Consider the following 22,133-nt stretch of genomic DNA (forward strand, 5'->3'; position numbering starts at 1 on the left):
AAGCTGAAAAGGAACCTGAGAGTTTGGGGTTTGTTTTTCTTTTTATTCAGTGCTGGAGTTCAAAATCAGATCTTATGTGTAAGTGTCCTTATGATTCCAGCTCTACTTAAGTCTTTTAGCTGAAAAAAAAAAATCATCCAGTATTCACTTTTAACTTCAGTTGAAACATTTGGCTTTTATTATTTTGTCAAGAGTATGTTGAAGCAATAACATGGATTCATACATAGAATAAGGAAGTCCAAACATGTTTATGTTTAACAAGAGAATAGATGGATAGCTCGGTTTCTGATACTTAGATGTTGCTTTCCTTCAGAAGTTATAGATAGCTCAGTTATTGAGGGTGAGGAGGGCTTTGTAGTACATCAGGCAGCTGAAGGCAAAGATGCCTTTCAGAGACACCAGAGTATTATTTTCCTTTCTCTTCATAGGATGAGAATATAATCTAACACTGTATGTGGTCCAAGAACAGCTATGTAGACATGATGGAGCCTACCTCAAATCTTAGCATTCAAGGGCTGAGGCAGGAGGATCACGAGTCAGAGGCTAGCCTGAAGTATACTTTAGTCAATTCAAGGATACTTGGTGAGATCTTGTCTCAAACACCAGAAGTATCCATTCCTTAGATGGGAAGTGTGTGAATTGTTAAATATTTCCCTTTAAACAGTGTAGCATATGAAAAGACAAGAGAAAATGGAATAAAAGGAATTAAGGTTTCCTGCAGATAATGTCATCAGCAATTATAAACATTGGATTAGCGATGCTGGGAGCCGGAGAGACACTATATTAAGAAGTGTGATACCTGTTTCATATCTAATAAAATTTTACATTTATGATTTATTAAGTGGGAAGTTAACTTACTTTTTAAAGGTAGATTTTTGCAGTCTCCTCACCATATTGTAGACTACCAAGGTTATTAATATTTTTTGTAATCCGAAAATCAGGCTCTAAACTAGTAACACTGGTTATTATAAGGTCTGCTCACCAGGAAGTAATCATTTCACTGCTTTGACAGAGTTTTTAAAACCCACCTGAAGTTGTGCCTTCTAAGGAAAAGAAGTTGGTTTTTATCAAAATTAGTAGTGTAATATAAAACTTGTGGCAGAAACGAGTACATTTTAAAATTATATCTTCAGTTTATCATGAAGCAGTAGTTTAATACTGCAGTGTATAACACAATAGAAAGTTTTAAATTATATTTTTACGCATGAGAGACAGTTTTGTAATTTTTCATAGTCATGGCAGAAATTGCAATTTCCATCGGTGTAAGAGAAGTTTTTAGGAAAACTTAATTTTTAAATGAAGAACGTTTTAGGTACTTTAAAAAAAAAGTGTTAAGGTCAGAAAAATTATAAATTTATTTAAATCAGTTTTTTTTTAGAAAAACAAGAGTAAGCTGTAAGGCAACTATTTTTTGATATATTCAATGATGATTCAAATCCTTGATCAGGGAATCAGTTGTACTTAAGATAGCAATTTCTTTGAAGAGGTGAGTTCTGTCTTTGTGACATTACTTGAATGTCTGAATGGATAGGTAAGCTGCTATTCTTGCCTCCTTTTTTTGTAGGAGGATGGGGCAAGTGGGTAGTATAGGCAGGCCATGTGAAGTGCACTTTCTGTTCCTCCTACTTAAAAGTCATTTCATATTTTTCTCGATTATAAAGCCATGAAAGTTCCAGAATTTACCAAATAAAATACTCAGGGCATTTTCAGGCTTCAGATTCTGTGAGATGACATCTGTTTATATCATTTTGCTCTCAGTTCTCTCTCTCTTTTTTTTTAACACTACCATGTGTAGTAAAGGTTGCACATATCAAAGATACATAAAAATATAAACGGAATGCCTTTCTGAATTAATATGCAGTTGCAGAAAATTCAGAATCACAATTTTAAAAACTCACCCAGCAATTTTCATTCACAATAATAGGAGATTGATTTATTTTACATTCATATTTCAGAATTGTCTGACTTTTAAACTTAATATTGGAGCAACAAGTATTTGTTGATTGCAATCCTTTTTTGCTTTGTCTGAACCATTTGCCAGATGGTTTCTGCCATGGTTATGCTAATTAAAATGCATTGCCTAATACCGCTTGTTCTGACTCATGCTATAGCTGAAAGATTTCTCATTTTATGGCATTTGTTAACTGTCAGCTCTTTATCCTACTTCCTTGAAAGTTTTACTCTCTTCTCCTCCCTCCTTCCCTCCCCCATTTAGTCTTGAATTCATTTTCATTATTGTGATGGTGATGTAATGGCTTATAGACACTTGTGCTGGGTGGTTTCTCAGATTCACAAATGCTACTGATCTGAAAAGAGAATTCCAGACACTTTTATAAGACTGTCTCATCTAAGCTAATTTTAGAATGAGTGTGTTAAGTGAAATGTGCCTAAAATTGCTTATTAGTCATAGTAGATGGTATCCTTTTTGTCCTTGGGAAACAAGAATCATTAAAAGTATTCATAAAGATATCTTAGTGTGTCTGATTCAGTATGTGCACAGTTTGTTGTTTAAATTTGTAATGAACAGTTGGGATTTGGGGGAATGAAATGAAATTTGGAGTTCATTTGAATGCAGATTATACAAAGAATTCTAAAACCTAGCCTAAAATAAAAGAAAGTAATGATGACTTTTACTTTCTAGAGTAGCTATGAATTTTGCTTCTTGTATTCACTACACATATTATTGCATTAAAAGTTCTTATTCCATTTAAGGTCCATTTAGTTTTGTGCAAAACAACTAGGTCACATGGTTCAAGATGCTTAGTTTTACTGTTTTTTTTTTTAAGATAAGATTTTTTTTTATACCAGGATCAACAAATGTACTTTAAAAATGAGTTATTTGCTCATAGGATCGCAACTATAAGAGAGTATGTTCTGGATACTCCTCACTAATTAAGAAATTACATAATATAGCTTTCAAAGTCAAAAGAATTTTGAGTATTATGTCAGCTGTTACTCGGTATTTTAGTGTTTCCTTTTAAACAGCTGATCTCTCATCTTAGAAGATCCTGTATAAACAACCCTATTCCCAAATAAAGGTGCTGAGTGAAGCTCTTCTTTAATTCATTCCACTTAAATTTGTAGGATTCTTTTTTATTAAATTAAGTTTGTAAAATATGATTAGCATAGAAGTTCCACACTGTATATTTGAGAATGGAAAGAAAGTCATTCATCTCTGAGAGGAAATTGAGCTGTTATACACAAATACTGAATTACTCCTTTAGACAAAGACTAATAGGATTAATTGTAACTCCATGTAACAAATTTAAACCCAAGCATCCTCTTTGGCCCTAAAAGAAGATACTGCTGCCCACTAAAATCAGTTGTCCTACAACCTGCTAGCTGTCTTGCTGTAAAAACTGTAACGTAAGGCCCCTGAAATAGATGCCGTCATCACCTCAACCCCCAAGCATTCATCTATTTAAACACATGACAGAAGATGGTAGAAGACAGCTCCATAGCTGTTCGTGTGCTAGGAGTGTTATTGTATTAGGACATACTTCATTGTAAGCCAGCACCTTTTGAGTTAATGTGCTCTTGCACACACACACTCTCTCTCTCTTCATTTCACATTTTGAAAGATGTGTTTACAATAAACTCACTCATTTTTCTTGCCCCCACAAGCAATTATAGAGATCCAAGGAACAGCAAATTTCAACTTTCTGTTGTAGCAGTTACACCCTTATTACCTTTTTGAGTAGATTTCAGTGTTTTAATTTTTATTTTTTGAAAGGCAACGGACAACCAAGACGGAGATCTATCCAAGACTTGACTGTTACTGGAACAGAAACTGGTCAGGTAAGACTTCCTTTGAAGACTAATGGTAGAAATTAAGAATTAACTATAAGATATTTTGCAAAATTAGTTTATTAGTTGACCTGAAAATATGGTAGAGAAACTCACTGGTACTCAACTTACATACTTAATAAAAAATTGCTATAATTAATTTTACGTAAGGGGTAGTTTGCTTAAAACTGCATGAGAATGTAAATTATTCAGTAGTATTCTCTGTATATTATATGTTTTTCACATGTCTTAAAGTATTCAGTGTTGTAGTTTAATAATTTGTCATTGGCATTGTTCCTTCATGTTACCTCCTTTTCCTGATGAGGGAAATAAATGTTTCCTCAGTCAGATGCCCTTCTCTGGAGTCATCCAGGGCATTAGCAACTCCTGGAGAACTCTTACATCCTTTTAGTTAGCATACCCACTGGATTTGTGTTTTGTGAAATATTCTCAAGAAAATATTTGCTAAGCCAAGGGATAATCGTAACTATCCCAGGTGTATATTCTCTTTATGTCTCAGTGTTCTTGTAAGCTTCCACTGCCACTTTATCTTGATTTCTCTGAGGTATCCCGGACAGAGCTGTATCTTAAGCCATTATTGACTGTAGTAGTTGTAACTACCAGTTATATACAAGTAGCTTACTCATTGCTTTTTTCTGTTACTCAGCTTAATGCTCTTGACTTATATCATTTGTTTATCTTTTTCTCTAAAACAAAGGACTAATTAGGGATGTTTTTTGTTGTATGATTGAATTTATGATAATATGCATAGTACTTTAAATCTTAGAAAGTTGTTTTCTTATTTTCACTTTTTTTAAAATTTGGAGATTGTTGATAGTTCCTAATAAAAATTTGAGTCTTTTATACTCATCAATTATAAAACAAATAGTAAATGTCTTTGATTTTTATTTATTCCTGGAAGCATTTCATATACAACCCATAATGCTGACACACATGTACACATCTATCCTTAAAATATAGAGATACAGACACATTTTGTTATAGGTTTTGTGATTATCGGCTTGAACTCCTTATTTCTTTTCACTAGCAGTGTTTTCACCATACCTTTCTTTGAGAAGCCTCAGAATTTTTGGCTGTTGTTTCCCCTTTTTCTCCCTCAAATACTTGAAAGCTTTTGTCCATTTAGTAGCAAATAGTCTGACATCTACTTTGATTCTGTAGAGGCTTCATGAGCTCAGCCTTTTAAGCTCTGTTTACTATGGCTGTTGACATTCCAGTTATGAGAACCTCTAGCCAAGTATCTTCCCTTTGACTAGGAATGAGAAGCTTGCTCTACGACACAGCAGGAGTGGCTGCTACTGTGAGTGCTTTTCTCTTGACTCTGAATAAAAGCAGAGTTGTAATTCAGGACTTGATATCCCTATGCTAGGCCTTAGTCACTTCTTCATAAGTCCTGTGTAATCGTGATTATTTACTGTTTAACTACACCTAGTTAAACACGGGAGGCAAAGCTTTGGTTATAGAACAGTCATTTGCATGAATTGTCATAGACTAGTTAAAAAGATTTGGAACAAGGAAATTTGACATAGCAATAACACCTGTTCTAAAAGTGGTTGATAACAACCATTGTACAACTCGTGCTGAAAATCAATGTATTTTTTCAAAATTAAGTATTAAGTAAAGTAGTCCAGTGTCCAGTTCAGGATAAGAGTGGCAGACAGTAATGCTAATATACTATGAAATCTCTGATAAGTAACCAGTAATTTAGATCTCTTTAGTACTACAAAGATAATATGTATTATTTTAAGAGGAAAAGTATTCACAGTGTGAATTTCTAAAACTTGAAGGTGCAGTTCTTTCTGAAATTTGTCAAACAGTAATTAGGCAGAAGCTCAAGTTCTTTTGTTTCTGGCTTTTTGGGTTGTTTTTTTTTTTTTTTTCGTGGCCCTGGCAATTAATAAGGAACCTGAAGAAAATCTGGCCCATCCAGTACAGTTATCAGAGGAACTGGGAGGACTTACCAATAAAACTTAACATTATGGTAGTGTGGCTTGATTGGAGTTTCTGCTTGGACTCTTGTGATGAAATTTTAATAAAATCCTATGAACTTTTCTTCTATACACTGAAATTAACTTGGTTGGTTTTTGTACTTGTATTTTTTTTTTTGCACAGAATAGCCAACAATGCAAACTTCTTAATTAGCAATGTAAATCTGCATGTAAAAGATTATACCTTCATACTTTACAACTCACTTTCAAACATGGTTGTAATTAATCAGTTTATTAAGCACACTCATAATGTATTTGGCCTTCTCAGGGCTTTGAGAAAAGAAAGAAAGAAAAAGCCCTAGACAGCCAAGAACTGATCTGACACTGAGGTCTCAGTACTGGGCTTTATTATTGTCCTGTTTGACCTAATCTTCCCAAACACCAATATTAAAGAAAATTACGCTGAGACCATGGTAAGAAATGAGACAGAGCAAGTCTATTTTTATAATGTCTAAACAAAAACAAGGTGATGCCACCCATAAAATACTGAACATTGTCTTTCTCAATATGCTGCTTCTTCACAGTTTGGCTCCCTCCGCATCTGGTCTGATTTCTGTATGGAATTTGTCCCTGTTATTGACAGCAGGCAGTCCAAAGGGAATGGCTCCTTCTCTAAATCCTTCCCAAGTCTAAGTTCTCTAACAGCGTATTTCTAAAACCACCTTGTTGAGATACCTTTGAGGACCCCATCGAGAATGTTCTCTTTCGCTGCAACAAGCATTAAACGCAACTCTTTATGTTACTGATATATTCCAGGGAGCTTTTGGGGCAGATCAGAGTTACATGTTCTATTTTCTTACCATATAGAGAACTGTCATAATAATAATTGCCATTTGTTATACAGCACTTCTTATCAAGCAGGTCCTTAATTAATTCTCTAAATAGCAACCCTGTATAATGGGCACTTTGTATTTCTTCATTTGTCAATGACAAACTGAAGACTAGAGAACTTGAACCTAAGTCTCTGTCTTCTTTCATACTTCCAGTAACTTGTTATAACCATTTTTTTAATCTGAATTTGATTCCGCAGCTCAGAAACTATGTACACTATCATTCTGTCTTGCATAGAAAATTGGGTGTAATGTGTGATAAAAGTAATCCTTGTAAATGTTTAATATTTTGGTTTATGGAATTCTGCATCATCTTTTAAGGAGGTTTCAATGAGGTTTCATTATGCAGGGCTAACCCTTAATAGTGATATGATACAAAATTTGTACAGATGGCTGTACAAATCATTTTTATACATCTAAAATATGTATTGTCCAAGTGTGCCTTCGTACCTGTTTTGGTATCCATTAAAGATCTGTATTCAAAATTCCTCCAGAAGCAGCTTCCATCAGTGAAAAATCATGATTTCATAATGATAGTTATGATTATCTCAATGTTTAGGCACATTGAGTTTCTATATTGACTTGAGAATTTGCTTTTACTGGTCAAGTACATGACTTTGGGCTCCTTGATTCTCCCGAGCTTCCACATCCGTCTGGAGAGACTTTGTTACCCACCCTTTAGTTCTCACCACATGTGCAAATACCAGATACACAGTAAATGCTAGTCCATGTCTGCCTGCCTCCTAAGAGGCGAGCCTCCAATGGCCCTTGCTACAGCTTCCTTGCCCTCATGATGGTATTATTACTATCCAGAAATAAAATGAAAACAGCACTAGGGAAAAAAAAATCTTCTGGCATTTCATTCTTTATATCATGAGAAAATTTGTATTAAGGATCATGAAAAATATTTCTTTTCACTACCATTGTCTCATACCATTATACATTTCTATCATTATTTAAAGGATAGTTTATTATCCTACTTTGTCCATTTTCAGTCTGCATTTTAGTATAAATAAATAGCATGATGGTTTTGAAAAATTCTTGCTTCATAATCACCTTTCTACTGATTAATTTAAATAATAGTACAATTTTCTTGAAAATAATTTTAATTTAGCCAGAAATAAATGAACCTCATATCATTAGATTAGAAAGAATTCTTTTAGTAACACCAACTTGAATAGATTTAATTGAAGTGCCTGTGACTTCCATTATGGAGAAGTACCATGTGAATCCACTTTACCACTTACATCCCTTTTTAAACTATATTATGGAAATGCCACTGTAAATCAACTTTTAATCTCAGTGATTTCTGCTTATATAATTTTAGCAGCTGAGACTTCTGAGGGCTTTAAATATCTTTAAATAGTAGCACTGGGCAGAAGTTCTTTACTTAATGAAAACATTTCTCCAGTCTTGCAGGTGAGATATAACAAGCCTCAGTTTTATTTCTGTCTGTAAAATAACTCCTAATTCCTTTTTATAAATATACAGAGAAAATTCTTTTCCAAAGCCAATTCAAGTTCGTGTCTGTGGATGGTCATTTGTCCTGTAGTTTAAATTTGGCTTAGTGTTCCTTTGCTGGGTTCTCTGCTGGGTGGCATTTCTGTATTCTCTTAGCAACTTTCACAACCAGTCCTATGGTAAGTCATGTTCAATTTATGTCTTGCAAACCTCACAGTTTATATGGAATAGAATAAAGTAACTGTAAATGCCTTGAAGAAGAGCACAACTTAGATGAGTTCTAATAATTTGTAGCCCTCAGGATTTGGCCAGTGAAATTTAGAAATAGCTACTTTAAGAATAAGATGTTTTACATAATTGCTTACAAACAATAACATAAATTTATCTACAGACTACTTTGTTTATTAAAAAACATTTTTAGATATTCAAAAATAAAGTTTTGGTTTATTTTTAAGTATTTCTTTTGTATTTATTAATATTATCTTTGTCCATAAGAAATAGAACTGTTGAGGAACCAAAAACTTGTATAAAGCATTTTATGCCCAAGTTTATGATGGTATAAAAACTGACTCTCTCTCTTCATATATGTGTGTGTGTGTGTGTGTATATATATGTCCAAAATTCAAAGAGAAAAATCCTGTGGTACAGTTTAATCACTTATGTGCTTTATAAAAGGTCTGTGATTACAACGTGAAATTACTGATGAAAATCACGTGTGTCCCAGTTACATACATACCATATGGTTCTTGAATACATGTAGATCAGGATTAGAAGCTGGGAAGAAAGCAATGGCATAAAGAGATGGCTGGGAATGTGGCTTTGCAGTATAGTGCTTGCCTAGCATGCATGAAAGCCCTGGGTTTGATTCCTCAGCACCACATAAACAGAAAAGGCTGGAAGTGGCACTGTGGCTCAAGTGGTAGACTGAAGAAAAAGAAACTCCAGGACAGTGCCCAGGCCTTGAGTTCAAGACCCAGGACTGGCCAAAAAAAAAAAAAAAAAGGAGAGCGTCTGAGTGAATAACATCTACCTGTTGTCATTGCTGGGTGAAAATTTCAGAAGTGAATGGTGACAGCCAGTGTGTAAGCAGTGCATTTAGTACAATGTTAGGCATTTTTCATCAAATACAAGGTCTGACCATGCACAAAGGATGAGAGCAGCAAGAAGGATCATGTAATAGTGAAGGGAGGCTGAGGAGAGGATGAGGATGACCATGATATACAGGGTACTTCTATAAGGTTATTATGAAGGAAACTTAAATTTTGGAGATGTCTATCTGATACAAAGGTACAAATTACTTAGGTTTGAAAACTATAATACTTTTGAAATATTTTTACTCATCTTAAAACTAGGAAATGAAAGTCAGTATTCTTGCTTATACTATTCTTATTTATATTTATTTTATTTGTTTGGCAGTTCTACAAATCAGTCATTGTTTTAGTCACTAAATATTTTCAGTGTGTATACTTAGGCCTTTGCTTATAGATGATAAGCTTAGTTGTTGCTTATCTGAGAGAGAGAGTGATATATTGACTTCACATTTTTGTTTGCTGAACAATTTGAGGTTGGCACAAATTTTCTGGCTTCTTTTTGCTTAAGGGTAGCACTCTGCTACTTGAGCCACAGCGCCACTTCTGGCTTTTTCTATATATGTGGTGCTGAGGAATCAAACCCAGGGCTTCATGTATACGAGGCGAGCACTCTTGCCACTAGGCCATATTCCCAGCCCCTTCTGTAGCATTTAATAGATATTATTTCACATTTTTCTGGGTTTCCTGTTGCTTTGGAGAATCTTACTTGTATTTAATAGTAAGGACTGAGTACTCCTCAGTTGATATTTATGGGGCCAGTTGTTTATAGTCTCATACTTTGTTTTCAGATTTTGAAACACTTGCAACTGGGGATGAGACTCAACTCTAAACATGAAGCTCATTTATTTTTTATATGTACCTTATGCACATAGCCTGAAGGTCATGTTGTGTAGTGTTTTATAGTGTGCTTGGGTTTTCACTATTACTTGTCACATGAGGTCAGGTGAGGAGTTTTCAACGAGTGGCATGGCAGCAGCGCTCAAAAAGTTCCCTGTTTCAGAGCTCCTTTCCCTCTTTGGGGGGAAGGGGCCAGCAAGGGGAGTAGTGGGTTTCATTATAGTCCAAGCTGACCTCAAACCTAAGATCCTGTGTCTCAGCTCTCTTCATGCTAGTATTACAAGCCTGGCTTGCTGTGTGCTTTTGTTGGTAAATTTTTCTTTTCCTAGTTTACTTTTTTTCTTAGACATAACTGATCAGGGACTAATGGCTCACACCTGTAATCCTAGTTATTCAGGAGGCTGAGATCTAAAGATTGAGATTCAAAGCCAGCCCAGGCAAACAAATTCAAGAGCTATAATTAACAGCCAAAAGCCATAACTGGAGGCATGTCTCAAGTGGTAAAGCACCAGTCATGACTGAAAAATCAGAGCAAGAGCTTGAGTCTTTAAGTTCAAAAGAAACTTGCTCTGAGTTTTAGCTTTAAAGATTTCTCCAGTTCTGAAGAAATATTGTATATGAGTGCATATAAATTTCTACATATACATAGGAGGGTTTATTTTTGTTTTCCAGGCATGGTGTTTCAGGTCCTCTACTAATGAAAATTGAAGTCTGACTTGCCTCTAAATGAAAATGATGTCAAAAGTTACTTTTGGAGCTGGGTGCCAGTGGCTCCTGAGCCTGTAATTCTAGTTACTTAGGTGGTTAAGAACCAGACTGGTTCAAAGCCATATTGGGTAGCAAACTCTTCAAGACTTCTCCAAAAATGCCCAGCTGAAGGCATAGCTCCAGCAAAGTGAGCAAGGAAGGGTACTAAACAGAAGGTCCTGATTTAAAACTAGTTCCAACAAAAATGAAGTCACATTTTCTTCCTCCTGTCACTCCTTACAGGTGAGCAGTAGGTCATCCAGTCCTAGTGTCAGAATGATCACTACCTCAGGACCAACCTCAGAAAAGCCAACTCGAAGTCATCCATGGACCCCCGATGATTCCACAGGTGACCTTCTACTTCCTCACTGTACTGTGAAATTGAATCCATCATGATATAATCATGTGCATGTAGGCCTGGCATTGGCCTTTACCAAGACAAACATTACATAGTCATTGAGATTCTATATTAATAACACCAGCTACTTAGCAATACATTCTCAAATGTTGTTTTAAATACTTTGAACTATCTTGACCAACTGTAATTTTGCTTTCAAGAGCTAACATCTATTTTGGAGATAGTTAGGGAGTTTTTTCCCTAGTTAAGAAGCATATTTCGTTTAGTTTTTTTAGGTTTGAAAGGATATTCTTCATGCTTCAGTCTGTGCTTTTTTCTATTATGAGCCACGCTCCTGGGTGACAGTCAAAGCTTCAAATAACTAAGATCAAAATGATAAAAACAACCACCATCATCTTCATTTCAGTCTTAAGGACACAGATATCATTTGCCTTAGTGAGAATACGAATGTCTGATTATTAGTCTTATGAATCATTTTTACTGATAGGGAAACTTCATTACATAGACCTTTGAAAGCCTATTTGAGCCATAGAATTTCCCAAACATGAATAACTTGTCACAATGTTAATATTAAAACCTACCTGTCTGAAGGTACAGATGGAATCGTTTTGTGTTGGCAAGCAGCGAATACTACTACATTTAGTAAAATTAATTCTCACCTAACATCAAGAGAACACCATAACAAATACCTAGCAGTTTACTGAAATGAAATTTTTATTTATATTTTATTAGATCAGAGGAGGAAAGATGATCTCTTAGACCTTGGAAAATGAAGCCATTTGAGGTTTTACATAAGATCAGCTATTTTATTAATAGTTGCAATTAGATTGAAATTTAAAAGTCAGCTTTCTGTCTTCAGAAATGAAAATACAATACAAATATTTATAGGTACTTTTCATGGCTTAGTCAACTTTAAAATTTAATTTAAAAAATTAAGTGGGTGGCTTTTTTTCTGTGTCATGTACGAGGGAACTATGATTAGCCAGGGTGTACTATCTAGTTTTAGTAAGTTTAAATTTAGTGGTAGAAAACTCCTCTAAATTTCATCCCCATCACAGCTCACTGCTACTCAGCGCATTGTACAATTTGTCATAGTCATTCTCTTCTCCAGTGGTGAACAGGGAAATGATCTTGCCAGATGTTATCATTAACATTCAGGTGCTACCACCTCCTTTTGGTTCCTGAACTGAGAGAGTACTCTGCCTGACATTACAGCATTTGTTCAGATCTGGGATTCAAATTGGCAGACTTCCGCAGTTCAGCCTAGAATAGTTAAGACACATGAATCAACAATACAGCAGATTGTCAGTCACAGGAGTAGAATCAAGATTTCTTCAGGCATTTCCCATTACTGCTGTATACTCCTACCCTTCCACCCCGTCTTATTCTTTTCCTTTCCCATACCTAAAAATGCCACATAACAGCAATAGCTGAAAATAATGTGTGAACCCAGGCTGCTGTAGCAACTGAATTTTGTCTTTGCTTTGAAATGTTTTTCAGATGTCTCCCTACATACAATAATTTGCCCCTAATAAAGTATAAGGAACAAATAGTTAAGATGTTTTTCTTTGAAAAATTGACTGAACCAGGAAAAATTATTAGCATAAACATAAGTTAAAACAACCTACTTAATAAAGTATTTTTATATAAATATATGTATTTTATTTAATGATTTCTATGTACTTTGAGAGGAAAAACATAATTTAATAATCATAGCAGATAATGAACACACTTTAGTTTTAATTTATGTATAATGAATATATAAAGAATAACATCATCCCCAGGGGATCAATCCAGTGAGAGAAAAACCTAGACCAGCAGAGGGAGCTACAGCATGTGAAGTTTACAGAAAACGGAGCTGCTTCTATGCAAAGTACTTAGACACATAGGAGACATGGTCCATTCTCCATAACTATGATACAGCTATAACACACACTAATGGTTTACTCATCATATTACACTACTAAATTTACATTACAAGCTGAGTGCTTTAATAATTAAGAGAAAAAGCAGTTAAGATCTTGCATACTCCCATCCCTCTTTTTTTTTTTTTTTTGTGCTCATTAGTCATACAATAGAAAGGAGAGGCAGTATTCTCACATGAAGGGAACTCACTCTCAAAGAACATGAAATGACATCAAAGGCTGTATTGGGAAGAACAGAAAAGAAATTTTACCTAACTTAACCAAATCATTCTAAGTCTTAACATTTAAGTGGAATGTTAAATTGTATTAGCAGCTGAAACATTAAAAAAGAAAAACATACTTTTGGCCATAGCTCACACCTATAATCTAGCTACTTGGAAAGCTGAGCTGAGGTTGAGGCCATCTCAACAGAAATGGATAGGTGAGGGCTGGGGATATAGCCTAGTGGCAAGAGTGCCTGCCTCGGATACACGAGTCCCTAGGTTCGATTCCCCAGCACCACATATACAGAAAACGGCCAGAAGCGGCGCTGTGGCTCAAGTGGCAGAGTGCTAGCCATGAGCGGGAAGAAGCCAGGGACAGTGCTCAGGCCCTGAGTCCAAGGCCCAGGACTGGCCAAAAAAAAAAAAGAAATGGATAGGTGAGATGTGCACATCTGTGATCCCAGCCATGGTGTAAGATATAAATCAGATTTTGGTCCAGGCAAAAAGTAAGATCCTGTCTCAAAAACAAAAAAAGTGGCTCAAGTGGTAGAACATCTGCTTAACAAACTCCATTCCAAACTCAAACTCCATCACTACTATATGCTGCTATCATGTGACTAATTGTAGATATTACAAGATGGATGTTTAATTTCAATTTAGCTACAAGTGAGAAAGTGAAGTCTTAAGAATTTGGAGGAGGGGGGGATGAAGTTCACTTAGTTCACTGTGGAAGAGAATCAATTTAATATTTAGTTTGTTTTTCTTTAATCCCCAATGTAGTGAGATACTAATGTATTATACTTAGTTGTAGAGTGTGTGTGTGTGTGTGTGTGTGTGTGTGTGTGTGTATGACATCATAATGAGTTATATAAGGTGTCAGTAATTTAGGAAAGAACCACAGGTGTGGAAATATCAAGTTCAGAATGCAGAATGCCTTTTCAGGATACATAGTTTTTAGAGGAAAGTAGTTTCTGCTTAGGAACATAGGTTTGAAATTGCTCTTGAGGGCTGGAGAAAAGGTTGGCCAGAAAAATAAACCAAGTGTATTTCTTGTTTAACACTTTAGAAATATATGTGTGTTATTTAGGGTAAATGCCTCAAGGCTCTACTCCTTTTTTCCGTGGCATTCCAATATTTAACAAATAATACTTGCCCCCATTGAGCGGCTAAGATAGGATGATTGTGAGTACCAGGTCAACCCAGTAACCCAGGAGTCAGGGGACATTTTAATTTGAAATATAACCATTTTTAAAGTATATATTTATTAATCTTTAAGTTATTGTACAAAGGCTTTTCCGTTCAACATATTGGTTTATAAGTACTTTGTATCTTGATCAATTATCACCCCTTTAAACAATTGTCCTGCCTGCTTGGCTTCATTTGGTCTTTACCTCATTTTGTATAATTTTGTTTACTACCTTATTAGCACACTTAGTGACTGCTTTGTTCTTACTGTGGAGCCTAGGCTGACTTCCAGCCTACAGTTCTGCTTCTGCCTCCCTGAGTAGCTAGAATTACAAGCACACAGCACCACACCCAGCACAGTGGCTAAAAAAATGTCTAAGGGTTGGAAGCATAGCTCAGTAAGGGGCACTAAGTCCATTCTCCAGGACTGCAGATTTTTAGGAGAAAAACCTAGAATATCAGTCATCAATGAATTAGGAGATTTGTGAATGATCGGACCGCCTTAGTTTTTCATTGGGGTGAGTCCAGTGCCTTCACTGTTACCTCATCTTGTCTTTATCTTCACCGATCTTGTAAGTACTGTGGCAGTTTTACCTGATTGGAAACATAAAAGCCCTACATTCAACTTGTTCAGTAAGATTGGCTGCGTGCTTGAATTAACTTGTATGATTTCTGAACCTCCATTTACTTTCCATACTGTTTGTATGTTTAATAGACTCTGATTTTCTTCAGTGACTCCTATTAGATTCTGGGTAAGGACTTCACATTAAAACCTATATAAGTTGGAAATGAACCACTGAAAGAGATTATTTGCTTTTCCTCTTTTCCTATGGACACTCAGGTTGACCGTGCCAAGCACGCCTTCCTCTAAACTGAGCATGGTAACGAAATGGAAATAGAAAGGTCACACATCACTGCTTTTATTTTTGCTTAAACAAGGCCTTATTAAGCTTTAACATACTATGTTCTATTCGGTCAACTTAAATTTTAGGATATGCTTATACTTTATAACTGATATCCTCTGTTTTATCACTAAAATTCAGAAGCAGACCATTTTTCTTACCAATTGTAATACTTTTTATTTAATGTGTTACTTTAGGGGAGAAAATTATATTCTGTGTTTTCTTGCTTGAGTGTATCCGACAGGAATCATTGAAGTGTAAACTTATACTTTCCCTCACATAAATCCAAGTATTACTATTCTGTTTGAATTTCAGATACCAATGGATCAGATAACTCCATCCCAATGGCTTATCTTACACTGGATCACCAGCTACAGGTAAAGGAACACTTTCTCAGTGGAAGTTTGCTGCTTTCTTCTTAGGTAGTTTATGAGGCTGACAGTTGTGTTGATTTGATGGAGGTTGATAATTGCATGTTGATTTATTTATGCTTTTACTTGGCCTCCTTAAACCTTAAAATCAAATGAAAGGATTTTTAGTTAAATTAATCAGGTATAAAATTAACAGAATCGTATGCTTTTATTCTAACAGTCATCTTAAAATTATTTTCTGTCTTCAAAATTGCCATGGCATTTTCACTCTTTAATTCTAGTGCATCCCTAACATATGCTCATTCCTATTTAATACACTTTCTAATACATTCTTATATAAGAATACATTTCAGTAATTCCTTCTGGATATAAGAGCTGTGAACATCTCTTAGGAACCAGACATTGTGGTACAAGGCTGTCATCCCAGCTAACTTGGGGGCACTGAGGCAAGAGGATTAGAAGTCAAGGCCAGCTTGAGCAACACAGCCCAGTGTCCCCCCCCAAAAGCATTTCAGTATGATACAGTTTGTCCACCTGAAATATACCAGAGGTTTCAAGTACTCTAATCATAGCTCTTTGGAACAAAAAGAATTAAAACAGCAAACATCAACTTAAAGTCTGGGTTAACACTAAGATTTTCTAAGGCCTGGTTCATGCCTTATTTTTAAAAGAGAATTGCTTTGTGCTGTGAAAAATAAATTAACAATCTATTTCTTAATTCTCAGCTAGATACTGAAGTTGGATGTAATGATGTTTTAACATTCCTGATTTCTTTACAGCCTCTTGCACCGTGCCCTAACTCCAAAGAATCTATGGCAGTGTTTGAACAGCATTGTAAAATGGCACAAGAATATATGAAAGTTCAAACAGAAATTGCATTGTTATTACAGAGAAAGTAAGTTTTTTTAAATAAAAATAAAAACATAGAAGTATTTGGAGCTTAAAATATAGTGAGATGACAGCCTTGTTTAAAGACACAAAAACTTGAATTTTAGTATTAATCACTAAACATTTCAAGCTTAAAATTTATATTAAGTTTTAAGGATTGTAAAATATTTTTCATGCTAAATGCAGCCCTTTTGAAAATATCGTATTTATTAGTGCTAAAGAAAGTAAACTAGTGCTATGAACCCAAGAGTCTTATAGTTAAGATAAAGGTGTTTAGATTTATTATATAAAAGTGTTTTGCTTCATCCAGGTACTGGTGGTTCACACCTGTCATCCTACTTAGGAGGCTGAGATGTAGGGATCACCATTCAAAGGCAGCCTAGGAGGGCAGGAAAGGCTATGAGACTCGTATCTCCAATTAACCACTGAAAAACTGGAAGTGGAGCTGTGGCTTAGAGTGGTAGAGTGCTAGCTTTGAGCAAAACAGCTCTGGGACAGTGCCCAGGTCCTGAGTTCAAGCCCCACAACCCGGGGGGGGGGGGGAAGATGTATTATTTCCTTAGCCATACTTTATATCATACCTATTTTTCTGAAGAATGTTATATGTGTTTTTCTGAGATAGCAAAACTGCTTTCTTCTCATCCCAGGCAAGGTGTGGTAATAAACACCTATAATCCCACACTTAGGAAGCTGAGGCAGGTTGATCACAAGTCCAAGACCAGTATGGGCTATGTAACAAGACTTATCTATAAAAAAAGAAAAAGAAAAGAAAGAAATCCAATTTAGTCCAATTCCCATTGTATGTACTTACAGCTTTTAAAAAAAACACAAAAAGGTATCCATTTTCTTGAGTAAGTCACTTAATAAATTTTTCTACTTAAAATGCTGATTTATGGGTAGTGACTAAAATAAATGTTTATGTACAGTAATAGAATCCTCCTTGTTAATTTTAACCTAAATGAAAATTTTTACTTTCCAAAGTGGTCTGTGGAATTTTCTCTTTTTGCTTCAAAAAAGAAGAAAATAGGGGGCTGGGAATATGGCCTAATGGTACAGTGTTTGCCTTGTATACATGAAACCTTGGATTTGATTCCTCAGCACCACTTATATAGAAAAAGCCAGAAGTGGTGCTGTGGCCCAAGTGGTAGAGTGCTAGCCTTGAGCCAAAAGAAGCCAGAGACAGTGCTCAGGCCCTGAGTTCAAGCTCCAGGACTGGCAAAAAAAGAAGATAGTTTTGTTACAATGTATTGATTTAAATGAAATCAATTTAGTTTGTATCCAAAAGCTAAACCTAGGTAAGAAATTAAATATTGCAGTCTGGAAATAATCAAATTAATTGTAGTACTTCTAGCACTCTGAGAAAACCCTCCATTTCTAATTCCACACACACTTGCCCTACTTGAATCATCTGAAACAAGATCCGATCTGTGCTGGGGAAACGTGGGTGGAGCTGTGGGCTGTGAAAACCACAACAATTCTCATCAATTTTAAGTACTTTCAAACGAGAAATACTAGGAAGCTACTGTGTTTAAAGGCTTTGTATTAATTTATTCATTTATATCCAATAATCTCCCTTTAGAAACTAATGGTTAATGTCACCCAAACAAAGAGACTTCAAGAAGTTTGTCAGAGTATAAAAAGAATTCTGAGGATCTTTTGTGAAAAGTGTTTGCCAGTATCAGTTGCTTAAATGTAGCACTTTGTATTCATCTCATTGTTTCAAAATAGGAACTTCAGTGAGTTAGCATCCCTTTTAATTAGCTTTTAAATGCTCTGTTAGCAACCACTTACTGCTGGAGTTTCATAGGATTGTGACATAAGGATATGAACTTGAAAATATGGGAATAAAGAAGAAATATAAACTACAAAAACTTCAAGTGTTATTTCCCTATAATGAGATAGTTCTGAAACTTATTTTGCCACTTTATCAGCTTCACTAATTGTCCAAGTGAGGGCACGTGTTGACAGGATGATGGTATTTGTGTGGTTGCACCAGAGGAGTGGGTGATAGTTTCCATTCTAGCCCATAACCTCACTTGAGTAGTGTACTTAAGATCCAGAATGATAGACTCGTAAGAGAAATTCTCATTAATTGCTTGTCCATCATCACACAAGTTAAAGCCATGAATTTTTCCATCGTGTGTAATGCTTATTGTTGGTATTTGTTTTTAGGCAAGAACTAGTTGCAGAATTGGACCAGGATGAAAAGGACCAGCAAAACACATCTCGTCTGGTACAGGAACATAAAAAGCTTTTAGATGAAAACAAAAGCCTTTCTACTTACTACCAGCAGTGCAAAAAACAACTAGAGGTCATCAGAAGTCAACAACAAAAGCGACAAGGCACTTCATGATTCTCTGGGATTGTTAAATTTTAAAATATGCAAAGAAAGACTTTTTTTTTAAGAAAAGAAAAACCTTTATGACAACTCATGAGGGTTAGCTTTTTTGGTGTGTTCTGAATGCCAACTGCCTATATTTGCTGCATCGTTACATCGTTTATTTTCTTCCCGTGGCCAATATGCAAGTTCACTGTCTCATTGCATAAATGATGGCATCTGTGACTCAGATGCACAGCCATTCTCAGCTTCAGAACAGATGCCGTGTACTGTGGCTGTACATGCATGCTCATTGTGTGGAGGCTAGCCTAACCAAACACGGGAATCGAACTAGCTGCTACATATGCAAACATCCTTGTTCCCCTATGGGAGGGAGAACCTCAAGAATGGTTTGGTTTTTGTATCTCATCTCAAGAAACTAATCACTGTTTTTCCAAAAGATGGTATGCACCAAGTTAAAGACAGGGTATTATACATCTAGAGTAATTGGTGGCACATTATAGAAATACAGAACCTTTAGTGTGAGTTTAGAGCGAGGGCTTTGATGGCAGCACATCCTTGGGCCAGCCATGAACTTGGTCCCATTGTTTCCATCTGTAAAATATTTACAGGTAAGTGGCAGCTGCTATATCTAATGAAAGCAATTTGCCAGTTTTTCACTAGACTAAAAATTGTGATATATTCATTGAGCAAAATAGAGCTCTTTTTTAAAGACAAATATTTTTAATTCTGTGAGTGTTGAAACAATAAAGCTTTTGTGGCTAGTATTAATATCAAGTGAAATTGAAATGCAAAAGAGGATAATCTAGCTTAAATGATCATGTAATGATTGAATTGTTTTACCATATATTTGAAAATACTGAAATCATGGAAGATAGAAATTATTGCTTCCGGTGAATGGCTTGTGTTTAGATTTCTTTTTGTTATTCTAAATGAGGAATAACGCAGGCAACAGAAGTTAACAAAGTAAAAATAAATGAATCAAGTATCTTACTTAGCCTAGACATTAGAATCTGGCAAGCCCATTCTGCAATGCCTGCTGCCTTTCAGCACTTGTGAGAGAATTTCAGCACTTACAAAGAGAATGTTTATATTCTTAGCAGTACTTTGCTACCAACCTTCAAAGTAACTTAAAGGTAATACTATACTATCACTGAAATATAAACTATACAAGCTCTATTTTTTCAATTGGTGTTAATGTAAGTCATCGTCAGACTTGTTTTTATCATATTAATGTTTTATGGAGAGAGAATTAAAAATGAAGCCTAGTTTCTCAGATGGCTAAAATTTCATCATGATGGCATTATAGTTTTTGCTCTGTTTCAGATAAGCAAATTGATGAAGTTATCAAAACTATTATTAAAAATGCTAGAGCAGGCATTATTTTCCTATCTTCCCCTGAGTTTTATAATGAATCCCAGCTGTATACAAGCAATAAAGGTAAAGGTATGTTTTTACTAAGTTGTGTCATTTGTAGCTTTGGGGAACGAAGTGTCTTCTATCACTTAAGAAAGAGGAGGGTTATTATTCCAGAATAATTAGATTACTTAGCTGAAATTGGTATTGAGCTCAACGTTTTAGTGGTGAAATAAAACTGACATAGAAAGTAACCATAGCAAAGCCAAGCTGGTCCTGGCACTAGACATTAGTACATCTGTCACTCCACCAGAAGGGACCTGGTCACCTGTAACAGCATATCTAGATATGTTCAAGTGTGAATGCTAAGGCTTAGCTTTTTCCATTAGTATTTAGCATTACAAGTTTCAAATTTCTAGTCAATGATGTGTTTTGCTCTATCATAACATAGTTAAATGGAATTGTTATTATTATTATTATTATTATTACATGCAAACACTAAGTTTAAACTATCCAAATAGGTAAATGGATTAAAATGGTAGAGTTAGGCATAGTACCAAATACAAAAGGCTTTTGGGCAGTTGCTTATTTCTTTACAATAAATTCTTGGCAATTTTCAGTACTGTAGTTGTCCTGAACATTAAGCGCAGTTCAGCCTTACTCTGGTTTTAAATCATTTCATTGCCAGTTGCATACTTTCAAGTTCCAATTATCTCAAATGATGGCAAAATGACATGAGGCATCCTGGAAGTCCACAGCCAGTTTTATCAGTGTCTTCACACATCACACCTTCAGACATGTTTTCAAGGAGCCAGACTTGTTTTCCTACTACTCGTTTAATCATCTGTTTTAACTCTTGGGGAGCAACAATAACAGGAAAGCAAACAAGTCACTAAACTGTCCTAGTCTAAGATACTCAACCCCTGAACAAATACTAATTACACTGTAGTGGCATCTCCAGGGAAAGCAAGCAAAGCTTTTATCTAATTGAGGGAAATACTCAGCCGTAAAAATTGCTTTTTTGAGGTTGAATAAAAAGTCAGTTAAGAATGTTTACTTGATAACAATACAGCATATTGGAAAGATTTGTTTAAACGTTATTTGCTAATGTTTGACTGTTTTTTTCCTGAAGTATTTTAGCATATTAGATGTCGTTTCTTCAAGTTCCTATCATGTTCCTCATTTTAGCTCCTGCTCGTGGCCAGCGATCACAGGTCTGTGAAACTTTGGTTTCTTTCTGTAAATGTGTGTGGCTTTTAGTGCCCAGCACCTCTCTTCACTCGATAGTAAGTTCTAATTTTGTCATTCAGAACATTTTATGTAAAATGATGTAATGCAGAAACTCTTGTGCATAGTATGTAATGGAAGGAAGCTTTTTAGATTTATTTTTGTTTTTAATAAAATTCAGATTGTTATTCTAACCTGGTATGTAAAAATGGTGACTTCCTTCTAGCAGTAAATGAGCGATGAGGTGTTCTGTTTGTGCAGAAACTAAAAGAACCAAAATACCATTGTTCATAGGATATCCAACAGTGGGGTGCTGAAATAATTTTTGAGATGCTGAGTGATTAGCCAGTTCAGATCTTAGAATTAAGTGGGTGTTCTTCACAGTTCTAGGAATGTTTATATGAAATACAACACAACGTGTAAGTGGTTCTTGTTAAGATCTGATTTCCCCCAGTTTACCTAAGTTACAGTGAGTATTTCACTTCTTTGTGAACTAAACTAGCCTTCCGATTTACAGGTTGGCACTCATTTTTATAATTTTTGCCTTTACTTTTGTAAATCCATATATTGATTTGCTTATTTCTTCACTGTTTATTGGTCACCTAAAGACGCTGAAATT

The 22,133-nt window shown here is 35.3% G+C and overlaps 1 protein-coding gene across 2 annotated transcripts in view; it reads left to right on the forward strand.

The window, feature by feature from the left end:
* Map3k7 (mitogen-activated protein kinase kinase kinase 7) overlaps positions 1-21,708 on the forward strand; it is a 62,284-nt gene extending 40,576 nt beyond the window's left edge. For both annotated transcript variants that reach the window (XM_048353826.1, XM_048353825.1), the window contains 5 exons: positions 3,734-3,798; positions 11,005-11,110; positions 15,650-15,711; positions 16,485-16,600; positions 18,766-21,708. In XM_048353826.1, the coding sequence (XP_048209783.1) occupies positions 3,734-3,798; positions 11,005-11,110; positions 15,650-15,711; positions 16,485-16,600; positions 18,766-18,946 (530 nt within the window). In that variant the 3' untranslated portion in view covers positions 18,947-21,708. The remainder of the gene's footprint in view (positions 1-3,733; positions 3,799-11,004; positions 11,111-15,649; positions 15,712-16,484; positions 16,601-18,765) is intronic.
* Positions 21,709-22,133: the final 425 nt, after the last annotated feature.

This window comes from Perognathus longimembris, chromosome 9, assembly GCF_023159225.1.
Source record: "Perognathus longimembris pacificus isolate PPM17 chromosome 9, ASM2315922v1, whole genome shotgun sequence".
Classification (NCBI taxonomy): domain Eukaryota; kingdom Metazoa; phylum Chordata; class Mammalia; order Rodentia; family Heteromyidae; genus Perognathus; species Perognathus longimembris.